This window comes from Oncorhynchus masou, unplaced genomic scaffold (assembly GCF_036934945.1).
Source record: "Oncorhynchus masou masou isolate Uvic2021 unplaced genomic scaffold, UVic_Omas_1.1 unplaced_scaffold_487, whole genome shotgun sequence".
Classification (NCBI taxonomy): domain Eukaryota; kingdom Metazoa; phylum Chordata; class Actinopteri; order Salmoniformes; family Salmonidae; genus Oncorhynchus; species Oncorhynchus masou.
Window position 1 is genome coordinate 384486 of NW_027011265.1, and position 18725 is coordinate 403210.

At 43.6% G+C, this 18725-nt stretch overlaps 1 protein-coding gene across 24 annotated transcripts in view; it reads left to right on the forward strand.

Annotated features, from left to right (window-relative positions):
• The first annotated feature begins 2173 nt into the window (after positions 1 to 2173).
• The window catches only part of LOC135535382 (butyrophilin subfamily 1 member A1-like), a 154508-nt gene continuing 137956 nt past the window's right edge, over positions 2174 to 18725 (forward strand). For all 24 annotated transcript variants that reach the window (XM_064962033.1, XM_064962034.1, XM_064962041.1 and 21 more), the window contains exon 1: positions 2174 to 2412. In XM_064962033.1, the coding sequence (XP_064818105.1) occupies positions 2340 to 2412 (73 nt within the window). In that variant the 5' untranslated portion in view covers positions 2174 to 2339. The remainder of the gene's footprint in view (positions 2413 to 18725) is intronic.

Sequence of the window (18725 nt, forward strand, 5' to 3'; positions counted from 1 at the left end):
TCATCTCTAGGAGACAGAACGCATCTCCTTCCTGAGCGGTATGACAGCTGCGTGGTCCTACGGTGTTTATACTTGCGTACTATTGTTTGTACAGATTAACGTGGTACCTTCAGGCGTTTGGAAATTGTTACCAATGATGAACCAGACTTGTGAAGTTCTACTATTGTTTTTTTTGTAGGTCTTGCCTGATTTCTCTTTATTTTCCAATGATGCAATGACGCAAAGCGGCACTGAGTGTGAAGGTAAGCCTTGAAATACTACCACAGGTACACCTTCAATTGACTCATTATGTCAATTAGCCTATCAGAAGCTTCTAAAGCCATGACATCATTATCTGGAATTTTTCAAGCTGTTTAAAGGCACAGTCAACATAGTGTATGTAAACTTCTGACCCACTGGAATTGTGATACAATGAATTATAAGTGAAATAATCTGTCTGTAAACAATTGTTGGAAAAATTACTTGTGTCATGCACAAAGTAGATGTCCTACCTGATTTGCCAATACTATAGTTTGTTAACAAGATGTGTGTAGTGATTGAAAAATGAGTTTTAATGACTCCAACCTAAGTGTATGTAAACTTCTGACTTCAACTGTATATGCAAAGGTTATTGTCCAGTACCTGTAAATAATGAAAAAAATAAAAACATAACAAAAAACAATTAAAGAGTCAAAGAGCAAAATATATCATCATATGGACAATTAAAACCTCTTGGAGTAAAGAAATCATTCAGACTGTGATGACATCAGCTTTGTCAGTCCCAGACGTCTTGAACTTTGGCAGAAGGATTGCAGCAGCAATCTGAATGGCACATTTGGCTTCCAGCCTTTTGAAGTTTAGTTTTTAGTAAGAAGATCTGGCAGCAGCGTGTTAGATGCTTCCTCTGTGGACAAAATGGTTACATCAATCTGGGCAAAATGTATACAGCCTGACCAGTTTGGTTTTATACAAATGATCTTAAACCAGCATCTGTAATTATTTGGTCAATGACAACATTTTTGTTTTGGCTCTGTAGTCCAGCACATTGGATTTTAAAAGATACAATGGGGTGAAAGTGCAGACTGTTAAGAAGGTGTTTTATTCATAACAAATTAACCATTTAGAAATTACAGCACGTTTTGAATAATGTCACTGTCCAAATACATACGGATATTAGGGAATATTGTTTTCTTTCCCCCAGTTATAAGAACTGTTGTTTTACCAAGCATTATTCTTGGCTATTATTGGAAACTCAGTGATCCAACCAGATATAGCTAGGTAATACGCAAGCAAAACAAAATAATAGACTTACCTAAAAATCCCAGGTCTCAAAATTATTTATTTATTTTATCTTCACAAGTTCATTAATTAGTTCCTGCAGCTGTGTAAAGACGTTGTTCAGGCTTCTAACTAGCTAGCAACACGAGCTAGCTAACGTTAGCATTATGCTACAGATTTAATGCAATGGAACTGGATAGTAGCAACACTTAGCTACATTACACAACAAACGCCATTCATGCCAATAAAATATATTTACAACATGTTGATGTGTATCCTTTTTCTAGATTGTTGGTTTTGAAAATGTACTTAAGTAAAAGTACAGCTTTTGAAAAATACAAAAAAAAAAAGTACAAGTCCACCGAAAGCTACTCAATTACAGGAACGTGAGTAATTTGTTACTTCCACCCCTGGAACTCGGTAGTTGTAACTGAGGACAGATGATTTTTACAAGCCACGTGCTTCAGCCCTCGGCGGTCCCTTTCTGTGAGTTTGTGTGGCCTACCACTTCGCGGCATGTTGACTCTACCTTTCTCTCTGATACAATTAGTGTAATTTCTGCCATACTGCTCACACCTGTCTAGATAGTCAACAACTGAAAGTGAATATCACATATATTTTATATGATCAATGTTCTTGGGTCATTTCACATCGTAAATTGTTTCTAGTTGAAATATTTACTACAGCCTAGTTGTTGTCACATTCATTTCACGATTCACATTAGTGCTCGTATGTGTTTGAGGAAATTTGACAGGAAGTTAATGTCCATATCAGAACACTAGATGGAGCTAGATATCGCGAGATGGCATGAAGTTAATGTTCATATCAGAACACAAGACGGAACTAGATATCGCGAGATGATATTCAACTAGAAGTACTGTAAGTGAAAGTGAAAGTGAAAGTAAAGTGTGAAACTCCACCACCCTTTTCCCCGTTATTTCTGGAACAGACGTCGTGTTACATTCTGTTCGTTGACAAATTAGTCATTCAACTGTTTTGGTTTATTTTTCTAAACTCCTAATAGTTTTATTCACCAGTTACAAACAGCTTTACCTTGGAGTCAGACTTGTTTTGTTCATGAAATGAAGACCTTTCCGACCTCGGCGGTCTGGTGTTTTGGGATTCTGTTCATCAGTGTTTCATTGATAACGACAGGTAGGACACAACATTATTCCTTCATTATTTAGCCTGTAGGCTATTTTATTATCTGAACATAATATTAATAAGAAAGAAACGGGGAGAATTGAAGTGCAGGATCATAACCGAGTGCATGAAATGTTGTGTTGTCTGATCAGACGGGGTAGTTTGGGTGTGGTGCTGTAGGGTGGCAGACAAAAACTATTTACACAGTACTTCGATACGGCAGTGACTGTTTCGCAGCAGGTTAGGAGAATTAGTTGAATTATTTAAAGGTTAGGAAAATGGTTCGTGAAAGTGCTCTCATAAAATGTTACGAAAATCGTAACTGTATCGAAGTGGCGTGAAAATAGTGTCCGCACAAGGTAGAGAACGGCGAAACTTGTTAGGCAGGAAGAGGAAGTGTCGCCATGTTTATGACTAAAAAGAGGAGACGTTTTACCATCTAAGTTGAAGAGACAAAGAATTCCTAACGTAAAACCTCAGGCCGCCATTACTGTGGTTACATTTTCAGTTCATGTATTTCCCTTCAAACCAACACACCTAAGAATTGTGCAGTGGATATACACAAATACGTGACTCGTTTCAGGAATTTTTATTTTATTTTTTACATTTACTTTGAATGACATTACATACCAGACATTTTTAGTAGAAGCTGTTTCATGTGTTTCTGTGACGATTCTATAACCATTTGGGATGTTGGAAGTTCTGTGCAACTTCCTTGGCCATTTACACCAAAACATAAAAGATAGTTTTTGACCTAATTGTCACATAACAGCTAGCCATTCATTATTGAAAATATAACTATCAAACCTGCGTTACAAAGACCCGCAGCTGAAGGTGTCCTGCTGCATGGTGGGAGTTATTTCCCCTCCCTTCCACTTCATGTCCACCCAGTCGTCTTTTCCATGGCAGGATCTTCTCATTTTGAAGTATTCTCTTTTTTATGTAATTAATGAATGTAATTCTGATTAGTTATAGGCAAATTAATACACAGGCCACATTTGTATGCTGTTTACCTTATCAGCATAATCTAGTAGAGGTAATTTCCTTTATGCCCCATTCTACACACAGACTAAATTATAGGCACTGAGCCATTTTCATCTTCATATCAGTACCATTATAGATCATGGTAATGACCATAGAGATAAGTCTTTATATCAGTACCATTATAGATTAGGGTAATGACTATAGAGATAGGTCTTTATATCAGCAGACTGATCAGTAGACGGAGTGTTCAGTAGACGGAGTGTTCAGTAGACGGAGTGTTCAGTGTGTACCGTAGATGGAGTGTTCAGTAGACGGAGTGTTCAGTAGACGGAGTGTTCAGCAGATCGAGGGATCAGTGTGTTCAGTAGATGGAGTGTTCGGCAGACGGAGTGTTCGGCAGACGGAGTGTTCAGCAGATCGAGGGATCAGTGTGTTCAGTAGATGGAGTGTTCAGTAGATGGAGTGTTCAGTAGATGGAGTGTTCAGTAGATGGAGTGTTCAGTAGATGGAGTGTTCAGTAGATGGAGTGTTCAGTAGATGGAATGTTAAAGATCATGTTGCTATAGGTTACTATTAAACTGTGTATGGTGCAATAGATGATAGGACACAAAACACACTGTTGACCAATTAGAAATAATCAAATAAAACAATCACCTAACAATCACATATCCCGTAAAAAAAAAAAGTGTAATCATTCTTTGTATGATAACTAGTACAAAATATTTTGATAATTGTGCACATTTTCGCCCTAATTATTAATTTACAAAGTATAGATGACGGGAGTCTTATTCTGAAGAAATCCAGAAATATGTGACCTGGAAGTTCTTCTTGCTTCACAGCAGTCACAAGGCATTACCATATAGAATGACAGAGGCCTGTAATGGCCAATAGGCTGTTTAAGCATGTGCAGCACCATTTAGGGCTTCCACCATTTTCAAGGGGTCAAAGTAGTCAACTAAGTGGGGTTGTAGCCTCAATGGCACTGCCCATGCTGAAACAGATCAAATTAAATCAAGCTTTATTTATACAGCACATTTCAGACATGAAACACAATGTGCTACACAGTAAAAAAAAAAAAAAGAAAGAGGAAAAAAAAGGAGGAAAATAAAAACTAAAATATTTAGTACACAACAAATATAAAGGAGCATAAAAAACAAAAGACTAAAAAGCAGGTGTGTTTTTAAATACGTCCACAGATTCAGCCCCCCTCAGGTTCTCTGGCAGGCTATTCCAGAGGCTGGGGGCATAATAGTAACTAGAGGCTGGGGGCATAATAGTAACTAGAGGCTGGGGGCATAATAGTAACTAGAGGCTGGGGGCATAATAGTAACTACAGGCTGGGGGCATAATAGTAACTAGAGGCTGGGGGCATAATAGTAACTAGAGGCTGGGGGCATAATAGTAACCAGAGGCTGGGGGCATAATAGTAACTACAGGCTGGGGGCATAATAGTAACTAGAGGCTGGGGGCATAATAGTAACTAGAGGCTGGGGGCATAATAGTAACTAGAGGCTGGGGGCATAATAGTAACTACAGGCTGGGGGCATAATAGTAACTAGAGGCTGGGGGCATAATAGTAACTAGAGGCTGGGGCATAATAGTAACTACAGGCTGGGGGCATAATAGTAACTAGAGGCGGTGATCATAATAGTAACTAGAGGCTGGGGGCATAATAGTAACTACAGGCTGGGGGCATAATAGTAACTAGAGGCTGGGGCATAATAGTAACTAGAGGCTGGGGGCATAATAGTAATTAGAGGCTGGGGGCATAATAGTAACTAGAGGCTGGGGGCATAATAGTAACTACAGGCTGGGGGCATAATAGTAACTAGAGGCTGGGGGCATAATAGTAACTACAGGCTGGGGGCATAATAGTAACTAGAGGCTGGGGGCATAATAGTAACTAGAGGCTGGGGGCATAATAGTAACTACAGGCTGGGGGCATAATAGTAACTAGAGGCTGGGGGCATAATAGTAACTAGAGGCTGGGGGCATAATAGTAACTAATGGCTGGGGGCATAATAGTAACTAGAGGCTGGGGGCATAATAGTAACTACAGGCTGGGGGCATAATAGTAACTAGAGGCTGGGGGCATAATAGTAACTACAGGCTGGGGGCATAATAGTAACTAGAGGCTGGGGGCATAATAGTAACTAGAGGCTGGGGGCATAATAGTAACTAATGGCTGGGGGCATAATAGTAACTAGAGGCTGGGGGCATAATAGTAACTACAGGCTGGGGGCATAATAGTAACTAGAGGCTGGGGGCATAATAGTAACTACAGGCTGGGGGCATAATAGTAACTAGAGGCTGGGGGCATAATAGTAACTAGAGGCTGGGGGCATACTAGTAACTAGAGGCTGGGGACATAATAGTAACTACAGGCTGGGGGCATAATAGTAACTAGAGGCTGGGGGCATAATAGTAACTAGAGGCTGGGGGCATAATAGTAACTAGAGGCTGGGGGCATAATAGTAACTACAGGCTGGGGGCATAATAGTAACTAGAGGCTGGGGGCATAATAGTAACTAGAGGCGGTGATCATAATAGTAACTAGAGGCTGGGGCATAATAGTAACTACAGGCTGGGGGCATAATAGTAACTAGAGGCTGGGGGCATAATAGTAACTAGAGGCTGGGGGCATAATAGTAACTAGAGGCTGGGGTCATAATAGTAACTAGAGGCTGGGGGCATAATAGTAACTAGAGGCGGTGATCATAATAGTAACTAGAGGCTGGGGCATAATAGTAACTAGAGGCTGGGGTCATAATAGTAACTACAGGCTGGGGGCATAATAGTAACTAGAGGCGGTGATCATAATAGTAACTAGAGGCTGGGGCATAATAGTAACTACAGGCTGGGGGCATAATAGTAACTAGAGGCTGGGGGCATAATAGTAACTAGAGGCTGGGGACATAATAGTAACTACAGGCTGGGGGCATAATAGTAACTACAGGCTGGGGGCATAATAGTAACTAGAGGCTGGGGGCATAATAGTAACTAGAGGCTGGGGGCATAATAGTAACTAGAGGCTGGGGGCATAATAGTAACTAGAGGCTGGGGGCATAATAGTAACTAGAGGCTGGGGTCATAATAGTAACTACAGGCTGGGGGCATAATAGTAACTAGAGGCGGTGATCATAATAGTAACTAGAGGCTGGGGCATAATAGTAACTACAGGCTGGGGGCATAATAGTAACTAGAGGCTGGGGGCATAATAGTAACTAGAGGCTGGGGGCATAATAGTAACTAGAGGCTGGGGTCATAATAGTAACTAGAGGCTGGGGGCATAATAGTAACTACAGGCTGGGGGCATAATAGTAACTAGAGGCTGGGGGCATAATAGTAACTAGAGGCTGGGGACATACTAGTAACTAGAGGCTGGGGCATAATAGTAACTACAGGCTGGGGGCATAATAGTAACTAGAGGCTGGGGGCATAATAGTAACTAGAGGCTGGGGGCATAATAGTAACTAGAGGCTGGGGCATAATAGTAACTACAGGCTGGGGGCATAATAGTAACTAGAGGCTGGGGGCATAATAGTAACTACAGGCTGGGGGCATAATAGTAACTAGAGGCTGGGGGCATAATAGTAACTACAGGCTGGGGGCATAATAGTAACTAGAGGCTGGGGGCATAATAGTAACTAGAGGCTGGGGGCATAATAGTAACTAGAGGCTGGGGGCATAATAGTAACTAGAGGCTGGGGGCATAATAGTAACTACAGGCTGGGGGCATAATAGTAACTAGAGGCTGGGGGCATAATAGTAACTACAGGCTGGGGGCATAATAGTAACTACAGGCTGGGGGCATAATAGTAACTAGAGGCTGGGGGCATAATAGTAACTAGAGGCTGGGGGCATAATAGTAACTAGAGGCTGGGGGCATAATAGTAACTAGAGGCTGGGGGCATAATAGTAACTACAGGCTGGGGGCATAATAGTAACTAGAGGCGGTGATCATAATAGTAACTAGAGGCTGGGGGCATAATAGTAACTACAGGCTGGGGGCATAATAGTAACTAGAGGCTGGGGGCATAATAGTAACTAGAGGCGGTGATCATAATAGTAACTAGAGGCTGGGGGCATAATAGTAACTACAGGCTGGGGGCATAATAGTAACTAGAGGCTGGGGGCATAATAGTAACTAGAGGCTGGGGGCATAATAGTAACTAGAGGCTGGGGGCATAATAGTAACTAGAGGCTGGGGGCATAATAGTAACTACAGGCTGGGGGCATAATAGTAACTAGAGGCTGGGGGCATAATAGTAACTAGAGGCTGGGGGCATAATAGTAACTACAGGCTGGGGGCATAATAGTAACTAGAGGCTGGGGGCATAATAGTAACTAGAGGCTGGGGGCATAATAGTAACTAGAGGCTGGGGGCATAATAGTAACTACAGGCTGGGGGCATAATAGTAACCAGAGGCTGGGGTCATAATAGTAACTAGAGGCTGGGGGCATAATAGTAACTAGAGGCTGGGGGCATAATAGTAACTAGAGGCTGGGGGCATAATAGTAACTAGAGGCTGGGGGCATAATAGTAACTACAGGCTGGGGGCATAATAGTAACTAGAGGCGGTGATCATAATAGTAACTAGAGGCTGGGGGCATAATAGTAACTACAGGCTGGGGGCATAATAGTAACTAGAGGCTGGGGGCATAATAGTAACTAGAGGCTGGGGGCATAATAATAACTAATGGCTGGGGGCATAATAGTAACTACAGGCTGGGGGCATAATAGTAACTAGAGGCTGGGGGCATAATAGTAACTAGAGGCTGGGGACATACTAGTAACTAGAGGCTGGGGCATAATAGTAACTAGAGGCTGGGGGCATAATAGTAACTAGAGGCTGGGGGCATAATAGTAACTAGAGGCTGGGGGCATAATAGTAACTAGAGGCTGGGGGCATAATAGTAACTAGAGGCTGGGGGCATAATAGTAACTAGAGGCTGGGGGCATAATAGTAACTAGAGGCTGGGGGCATAATAGTAACTAGAGGCTGGGGACATAATAGTAACTACAGGCTGGGGGCATAATAGTAACTACAGGCTGGGGGCATAATAGTAACTAGAGGCTGGGGGCATAATAGTAACTAGAGGCTGGGGGCATAATAGTAACTAGAGGCTGGGGGCATAATAGTAACTAGAGGCTGGGGGCATAATAGTAACTACAGGCTGGGGGCATAATAGTAACTAGAGGCTGGGGGCATAATAGTAACTAGAGGCTGGGGGCATAATAGTAACTAGAGGCTGGGGGCATAATAATAACTAATGGCTGGGGGCATAATAGTAACTAGAGGCTGGGGGCATAATAGTAACTACAGGCTGGGGGCATAATAGTAACTAGAGGCTGGGGGCATAATAATAACTAATGGCTGGGGGCATAATAGTAACTAGAGGCTGGGGGCATAATAGTAACTAGAGGCTGGGGGCATAATAGTAACTAGAGGCTGGGGGCATAATAGTAACTAGAGGCTGGGGGCATAATAGTAACTACAGGCTGGGGGCATACTAGTAACTAGAGGCTGGGGGCATAATAGTAACTACAGGCTGGGGGCATAATAGTAACTAGAGGCTGGGGGCATAATAGTAACTAGAGGCTGGGGGCATAATAGTAACTAGAGGCTGGGGGCATAATAGTAACTAGAGGCTGGGGGCATAATAGTAACTAGAGGCTGGGGGCATAATAGTAACTAGAGGCTGGGGGCATAATAGTAACTAGAGGCTGGGGGCATAATAGTAACTAGAGGCGGTGATCATAATAGTAACTAGAGGCTGGGGACATAATAGTAACTAGAGGCTGGGGGCATAATAGTAACTAGAGGCGGTGATCATAATAGTAACTAGAGGCTGGGGCATAATAGTAACTAGAGGCTGGGGGCATAATAGTAACTAGAGGCGGTGATCATAATAGTAACTAGAGGCTGGGGACATAATAGTAACTACAGGCTGGGGACATAATAGTAACTACAGGCTGGGGACATAATAGTAACTAGAGGCTGGGGGCATAATAGTAACTAGAGGCTGGGGGCATAATAGTAACTAGAGGCTGGGGGCATAATAGTAACTACAGGCTGGGGACATAATAGTAACTACAGGCTGGGGACATAATAGTAACTAGAGGCTGGGGACATAATAGTAACTAGAGGCTGGGGGCATAATAGTAACTACAGGCTGGGGACATAATAGTAACTACAGGCTGGGGACATAATAGTAACTAGAGGCTGGGGGCATAATAGTAACTAGAGGCTGGGGGCATAATAGTAACTAGAGGCTGGGGGCATAATAGTAACTACAGGCTGGGGGCATAATAGTAACTACAGGCTGGGGACATAATAGTAACTACAGGCTGGGGGCATAATAGTAACTAGAGGCTGGGGGCATAATAGTAACTAGAGGCTGGGGGCATAATAGTAACTAGAGGCTGGGGGCATAATAGTAACTAGAGGCTGGGGGCATAATAGTAACTACAGGCTGGGGGCATAATAGTAACTACAGGCTGGGGACATAATAGTAACTAGAGGCTGGGGGCATAATAGTAACTAGAGGCTGGGGGCATAATAGTAACTACAGGCTGGGGGCATACTAGTAACTAGAGGCTGGGGGCATAATAGTAACTAGAGGCTGGGGGCATAATAGTAACTAGAGGCTGGGGGCATAATAGTAACTAGAGGCTGGGGGCATAATAGTAACTAGAGGCTGGGGGCATAATAGTAACTAGAGGCTGGGGGCATAATAGTAACTAGAGGCTGGGGGCATACTAGTAACTAGAGGCTGGGGGCATAATAGTAACTAGAGGCTGGGGGCATAATAGTAACTAGAGGCTGGGGACATAATAGTAACTACAGGCTGGGGGCATAATAGTAACTAGAGGCTGGGGACATAATAGTAACTACAGGCTGGGGACATAATAGTAACTAGAGGCTGGCGGCATAATAGTAACTAGAGGCTGGGGGCATAATAGTAACTACAGGCTGGGGGCATAATAGTAACTACAGGCTGGGGGCATAATAGTAACTACAGGCTGGGGGCATAATAGTAACTAGAGGCTGGGGGCATAATAGTAACTACAGGCTGGGGGCATAATAGTAACTAGAGGCTGGGGGCATAATAGTAACTAGAGGCTGGGGGCATACTAGTAACTACAGGCTGGGGGCATAATAGTAACTAGAGGCTGGGGGCATAATAGTAACTACAGGCTGGGGGCATAATAGTAACTACAGGCTGGGGGCATAATAGTAACTAGAGGCTGGGGGCATAATAGTAACTACAGGCTGGGGGCATAATAGTAACTAGAGGCTGGGGGCATAATAGTAACTAGAGGCTGGGGGCATACTAGTAACTAGAGGCTGGGGGCATAATAGTAACTAGAGGCTGGGGGCATAATAGTAACTAGAGGCTGGGGACATACTAGTAACTACAGGCTGGGGGCATAATAGTAACTAGAGGCTGGGGGCATAATAGTAACTAGAGGCTGGGGACATACTAGTAACTAGAGGCTGGGGGCATAATAGTAACTAGAGGCTGGGGGCATAATAGTAACTAGAGGCTGGGGGCATAATAGTAACTAGAGGCTGGGGGCATAATAGTAACTACAGGCTGGGGACATAATAGTAACTACAGGCTGGGGGCATAATAGTAACTAGAGGCTGGGGGCATAATAGTAACTAGAGGCTGGGGGCATAATAGTAACTACAGGCTGGGGGCATAATAGTAACTAGAGGCTGGGGGCATAATAGTAACTACAGGCTGGGGGCATAATAGTAACTAGAGGCTGGGGGCATAATAGTAACTAGAGGCTGGGGGCATAATAGTAACTAGAGGCTGGGGGCATAATAGTAACTAGAGGCAGGGGGCATAATAGTAACTAGAGGCTGGGGGCATAATAGTAACTACAGGCTGGGGGCATAATAGTAACTAGAGGCTGGGGGCATAATAGTAACTACAGGCTGGGGGCATACTAGTAACTAGAGGCTGGGGGCATAATAGTAACTACAGGCTGGGGGCATAATAGTAACTAGAGGCTGGGGGCATAATAGTAACTAGAGGCTGGGGACATACTAGTAACTACAGGCTGGGGGCATAATAGTAACTAGAGGCTGGGGGCATAATAGTAACTAAAGGCTGGGGGCATAATAGTAACTACAGGCTGGGGGCATAATAGTAACTACAGGCTGGGGACATAATAGTAACTACAGGCTGGGGGCATAATAGTAACTAGAGGCTGGGGGCATAATAGTAACTAGAGGCTGGGGGCATAATAGTAACTAGAGGCTGGGGGCATAATAGTAACTAAAGGCTGGGGGCATAATAGTAACTAGAGGCTGGGGACATAATAGTAACTACAGGCTGGGGGCATAATAGTAACTACAGGCTGGGGGCATAATAGTAACTAGAGGCTGGGGGCATAATAGTAACTACAGGCTGGGGGCATAATAGTAACTACAGGCTGGGGGCATAATAGTAACTAGAGGCTGGGGGCATAATAGTAACTAGAGGCTGGGGGCATAATAGTAACTAGAGGCTGGGGGCATAATAGTAACTACAGGCTGGGGGCATAATAGTAACTAGAGGCTGGGGGCATAATAGTAACTACAGGCTGGGGGCATAATAGTAACTAGAGGCTGGGGGCATAATAGTAACTAGAGGCTGGGGGCATAATAGTAACTAGAGGCTGGGGGCATAATAGTAACTAGAGGCAGGGGGCATAATAGTAACTAGAGGCTGGGGGCATAATAGTAACTACAGGCTGGGGGCATAATAGTAACTAGAGGCTGGGGGCATAATAGTAACTACAGGCTGGGGGCATACTAGTAACTAGAGGCTGGGGGCATAATAGTAACTAGAGGCTGGGGGCATAATAGTAACTAGAGGCTGGGGGCATAATAGTAACTAGAGGCTGGGGGCATAATAGTAACTACAGGCTGGGGGCATAATAGTAACTAGAGGCTGGGGGCATAATAGTAACTAGAGGCTGGGGGCATAATAGTAACTACAGGCTGGGGGCATAATAGTAACTAGAGGCTGGGGGCATAATAGTAACTAGAGGCTGGGGGCATAATAGTAACTACAGGCTGGGGGCATAATAGTAACTAGAGGCTGGGGGCATAATAGTAACTAGAGGCTGGGGGCATAATAGTAACTACAGGCTGGGGGCATAATAGTAACTAGAGGCTGGGGGCATAATAGTAACTAGAGGCTGGGGGCATAATAGTAACTAGAGGCTGGGGCATAATAGTAACTAGAGGCTGGGGGCATAATAGTAACTAGAGGCTGGGGGCATAATAGTAACTACAGGCTGGGGACATAATAGTAACTAGAGGCTGGGGGCATAATAGTAACTACAGGCTGGGGGCATAATAGTAACTAGAGGCTGGGGGCATAATAGTAACTAGAGGCTGGGGGCATAATAGTAACTACAGGCTGGGGACATAATAGTAACTAGAGGCTGGGGGCATAATAGTAACTAGAGGCTGGGGGCATAATAGTAACTACAGGCTGGGGGCATAATAGTAACTAGAGGCTGGGGGCATAATAGTAACTAGAGGCTGGGGGCATAATAGTAACTACAGGCTGGGGACATAATAGTAACTAGAGGCTGGGGGCATAATAGTAACTAGAGGCTGGGGTCATAATAGTAACTACAGGCTGGGGGCATAATAGTAACTAGAGGCTGGGGGCATACTAGTAACTACAGGCTGGGGGCATAATAGTAACTAGAGGCTGGGGGCATAATAGTAACTACAGGCTGGGGGCATAATAGTAACTAGAGGCTGGGGGCATAATAGTAACTACAGGCTGGGGGCATAATAGTAACTAGAGGCTGGGGGCATAATAGTAACTACAGGCTGGGGGCATAATAGTAACTAGAGGCTGGGGGCATAATAGTAACTACAGGCTGGGGGCATAATAGTAACTAGAGGCTGGGGGCATAATAGTAACTAGAGGCTGGGGGCATAATAGTAACTACAGGCTGGGGGCATAATAGTAACTACAGGCTGGGGACATAATAGTAACTAGAGGCTGGGGGCATAATAGTAACTACAGGCTGGGGACATAATAGTAACTAGAGGCTGGGGGCATAATAGTAACTACAGGCTGGGGACATACTAGTAACTAGAGGCTGGGGGCATAATAGTAACTAGAGGCTGGGGGCATAATAGTAACTAGAGGCTGGGGGCATAATAGTAACTAGAGGCTGGGGGCATAATAGTAACTAGAGGCTGGGGGCATAATAGTAACTAGAGGCTGGGGGCATAATAGTAACTACAGGCTGGGGGCATACTAGTAACTAGAGGCTGGGGGCATAATAGTAACTAGAGGCTGGGGACATAATAGTAACCAGAGGCTGGGGGCATAATAGTAACTAGAGGCTGGGGGCATAATAGTAACTACAGGCTGGGGGCATAATAGTAACTACAGGCTGGGGGCATAATAGTAACTAGAGGCTGGGGGCATAATAGTAACTAGAGGCTGGGGGCATAATAGTAACTAGAGGCTGGGGGCATAATAGTAACTAGAGGCTGGGGGCATACTAGTAACTAGAGGCTGGGGGCATACTAGTAACTACAGGCTGGGGGCATAATAGTAACTAGAGGCTGGGGGCATAATAGTAACTAGAGGCTGGGGGCATAATAGTAACTAGAGGCAGGGGGCATAATAGTAACTACAGGCTGGGGGCATAATAGTAACTAGAGGCTGGGGACATAATAGTAACTAGAGGCTGGGGGCATAATAGTAACCAGAGGCTGGGGGCATAATAGTAACTACAGGCTGGGGGCATAATAGTAACTAGAGGCTGGGGGCATAATAGTAACTAGAGGCTGGGGGCATAATAGTAACTACAGGCTGGGGGCATAATAGTAACTAGAGGCTGGGGGCATACTAGTAACTACAGGCTGGGGGCATAATAGTAACTAGAGGCTGGGGGCATAATAGTAACTAGAGGCTGGGGGCATAATAGTAACTAGAGGCAGGGGGCATAATAGTAACTAGAGGCTGGGGGCATAATAGTAACTACAGGCTGGGGTCATAATAGTAACTAGAGGCTGGGGGCATAATAGTAACTACAGGCTGGGGTCATAATAGTAACTAGAGGCTGGGGGCATAATAGTAACTAGAGGCTGGGGGCATAATAGTAACTAGAGGCTGGGGGCATAATAGTAACTACAGGCTGGGGGCATAATAGTAACTAGAGGCTGGGGGCATAATAGTAACTAGAGGCTGGGGGCATAATAGTAACTAGAGGCTGGGGGCATAATAGTAACTAGAGGCTGGGGGCATAATAGTAACTACAGGCTGGGGGCATAATAGTAACTACAGGCTGGGGGCATAATAGTAACTACAGGCTGGGGGCATAATAGTAACTAGAGGCTGGGGGCATAATAGTAACTAGAGGCTGGGGGCATAATAGTAACTACAGGCTGGGGACATAATAGTAACTACAGGCTGGGGGCATAATAGTAACTAGAGGCTGGGGGCATAATAGTAACTAGAGGCTGGGGGCATAATAGTAACTACAGGCTGGGGACATAATAGTAACTAGAGGCTGGGGGCATAATAGTAACTAGAGGCTGGGGGCATAATAGTAACTAGAGGCTGGGGGCATAATAGTAACTACAGGCTGGGGGCATAATAGTAACTAGAGGCTGGGGGCATAATAGTAACTAAAGGCTGGGGGCATAATAGTAACTAGAGGCAGGGGGCATAATAGTAACTAGAGGCTGGGGGCATAATAGTAACTAGAGGCTGGGGGCATAATAGTAACTACAGGCTGGGGGCATAATAGTAACTAGAGGCTGGGGGCATAATAGTAACTAGAGGCTGGGGGCATAATAGTAACTAGAGGCTGGGGGCATAATAGTAACTAGAGGCTGGGGGCATAATAGTAACTAGAGGCTGGGGGCATAATAGTAACTAGAGGCTGGGGGCATAATAGTAACTAGAGGCTGGGGGCATAATAGTAACTAGAGGCTGGGGGCATAATAGTAACTAGAGGCTGGGGGCATAATAGTAACTAGAGGCTGGGGGCATAATAGTAACTACAGGCTGGGGGCATAATAGTAACTAATGGCTGGGGGCATAATAGTAACTAGAGGCTGGGGGCATAATAGTAACTAGAGGCTGGGGGCATAATAGTAACTACAGGCAGGGGGCATAATAGTAACTAATGGCTGGGGGCATAATAGTAACTAGAGGCAGGGGGCATAATAGTAACTAGAGGCTGGGGGCATACTAGTAACTACAGGCTGGGGGCATAATAGTAACTACAGGCTGGGGGCATAATAGTAACTACAGGCTGGGGGCATAATAGTAACTACAGGCTGGGGGCATAATAGTAACTACAGGCTGGGGGCATAATAGTAACTACAGGCTGGGGGCATACTAGTAACTACAGGCTGGGGGCATAATAGTAACTAGAGGCTGGGGACATAATAGTAACTAGAGGCTGGGGGCATAATAGTAACTAGAGGCTGGGGGCATAATAGTAACTAGAGGCTGGGGTCATAATAGTAACTAGAGGCTGGGGGCATAATAGTAACTAGAGGCTGGGGACATAATAGTAACTAGAGGCTGGGGGCATAATAGTAACTAGAGGCTGGGGGCATAATAGTAACTAGAGGCTGGGGTCATAATAGTAACTAGAGGCTGGGGGCATAATAGTAACTAGAGGCTGGGGGCATAATAGTAACTAGAGGCTGGGGGCATAATAGTAACTACAGGCTGGGGGCATAATAGTAACTAGAGGCTGGGGGCATAATAGTAACTAGAGGCTGGGGGCATAATAGTAACTACAGGCTGGGGGCATAATAGTAACTACAGGCTGGGGACATAATAGTAACTAGAGGCTGGGGGCATAATAGTAACTAGAGGCTGGGGGCATAATAGTAACTAGAGGCTGGGGGCATAATAGTAACTACAGGCTCCGGGCATAATAGTAACTACAGGCTGGGGGCATAATAGTAACTAGAGGCTGGGGGCATAATAGTAACTAGAGGCTGGGGGCATAATAGTAACTAGAGGCTGGGGACATAATAGTAACTACAGGCTGGGGGCATAATAGTAACTAGAGGCTGGGGGCATAATAGTAACTACAGGCTGGGGACATAATAGTAACTAGAGGCTGGGGGCATAATAGTAACTAGAGGCTGGGGGCATAATAGTAACTAGAGGCTGGGGACATAATAATAACTACAGGCTGGGGGCATAATAGTAACTAGAGGCTGGGGGCATAATAGTAACTAGAGGCTGTCTCTCCATGCCTCTTGGTCCTAGGCTTTGGGATAGTTAAAATGCCAGTACCTTAAAACCGGTGTAATGTGTTCTCTGTCTGGTCTTGGTCAGTACCCTGCAGCATTCTGTATGTTTTGTAGTACAGAGACCTTAAAACCGGTGTAATGTGTTCTCTCTGTCTGGTCTTGGTCAGTACCCTGCAGCATTCTGTGTGTTTTACAGTACATGATCTATAACAGAGGAAGACGATATGTCACAGCTATAAAGAGGAATCCTCTTTAATGGTAATCTAATCTATAATGGTACTGATATGAAGACCTATCTCTATCTCTATAGTCATTACCCTAATCTATAATGGTACTGATATAAAGATGAATCCTCTAACTCTATAGTCATTACCCTAATCTATAATGGTACTGATATAAAGATGAATCCTCTAACTCTATAGTCATTACCCTAATCTATAATGGTACTGATATAAAGATGAATCCTCTAACTCTATAGTCATTACCCTAATCTATAATGGTACTGATATAAAGATGAATCCTCTAACTCTATAGTCATTACCCTAATCTATAATGGTACTGATATAAAGATGAATCCTCTAACTCTATAGTCATTACCCTAATCTATAATGGTACTGATATAAAGATGAATCCTCTAACTCTATAGTCATTACCCTAATCTATAATGGTACTGATATAAAGACCTACCTCTATAGTCATTACCCTAATCTATAATGGTACTGATATAAAGACCTATCTCTATAGTCATTACCCTAATCTATAATGGTACTGATATAAAGACCTATCTCTATAGTCATTACCCTAATCTATAATGGTACTGATATAAAGACCTATCTCTATAGTCATTACCCTAATCTATAATGGTACTGATATAAAGACCTATCTCTATAGTCATTACCCTAATCTATAATGGTACTGATATAAAGACCTATCTCTATAGTCATTACCCTAATCTATAATGGTACTGATATAAAGACCTATCTCTATAGTCATTACCCTAATCTATAATGGTACTGATATAAAGACCTATCTCTATAGTCATTACCCTAATCTATAATGGTACTGATATAAAGACCTATCTCTATAGTCATTACCCTAATCTATAATGGTACTGATATAAAGACCTATCTCTATAGTCATTACCCTAATCTATAATGGTACTGATATAAAGACCTACCTCTATAGTCATTACCCTAATCTATAATGGTACTGATATAAAGACCTATCTCTATAGTCATTACCATGATCTATAATGGTACTGATATAAAGACTGATATAACTACCAGTCTGTCTATCCACCATTCATAGTGACAATATAGACTACCAATCTGTCTATCCTGTCCTCTCGCCACCATTCATAGTGACAATATAGACTACCAGTCTGTCTATCCACCATTCATAGTGACAATATAGACTACCAGTCTGTCTATCCACCATTCATAGTGACAATATAGACTACCAGTCTGTCTATCCACCAAGGGGTCTCCCAGAAGGCCATGAGTTGGTCATGCGCGTGGCCGTGAGAGCGACCTGCTTTCCATTGCATTTCTAAAGACAAAGGAATTCTCCGGTTGGAACATTATTGAAGATTTAAAAACATCCTAAAGATTGATTCTATTTTTTGACATGTTTCTACGAACTGTAATATGACTTTTATTCTGAACTTTTGCCTGACCTGCCCGCGCGTCGTGAGTTTGGATTTGTGAACTGAACGCGTGAACCAAAAGGAGGTATTTGTACATAAATTATGGACTATATCGAACAAAACATAAATTTATTGTGGAACTGGGATTCCTGGGAGTCCATTCTGATGAAGATCATCAAAGGTAAGTGAATATTTCTGACTTCTGTTGACTCCACAACATGGCGGATATCTGAAAGGCTTGTTTTTGTGTCTTAGCGCTGTACTCAGATTATTGCATGGTGTGCTTTTTCCGTAAAGGTTTTTTGAAATCTGACACAGCGGTTGCATTAAGGAGAAGTATATCTCTAATTCTGTGCATAACACTTGTATCTTATATTAAAGTTTATGATGACTATTTCTGTAAATTGATGTGGCTCTATTTCTGCTTTTTGTGA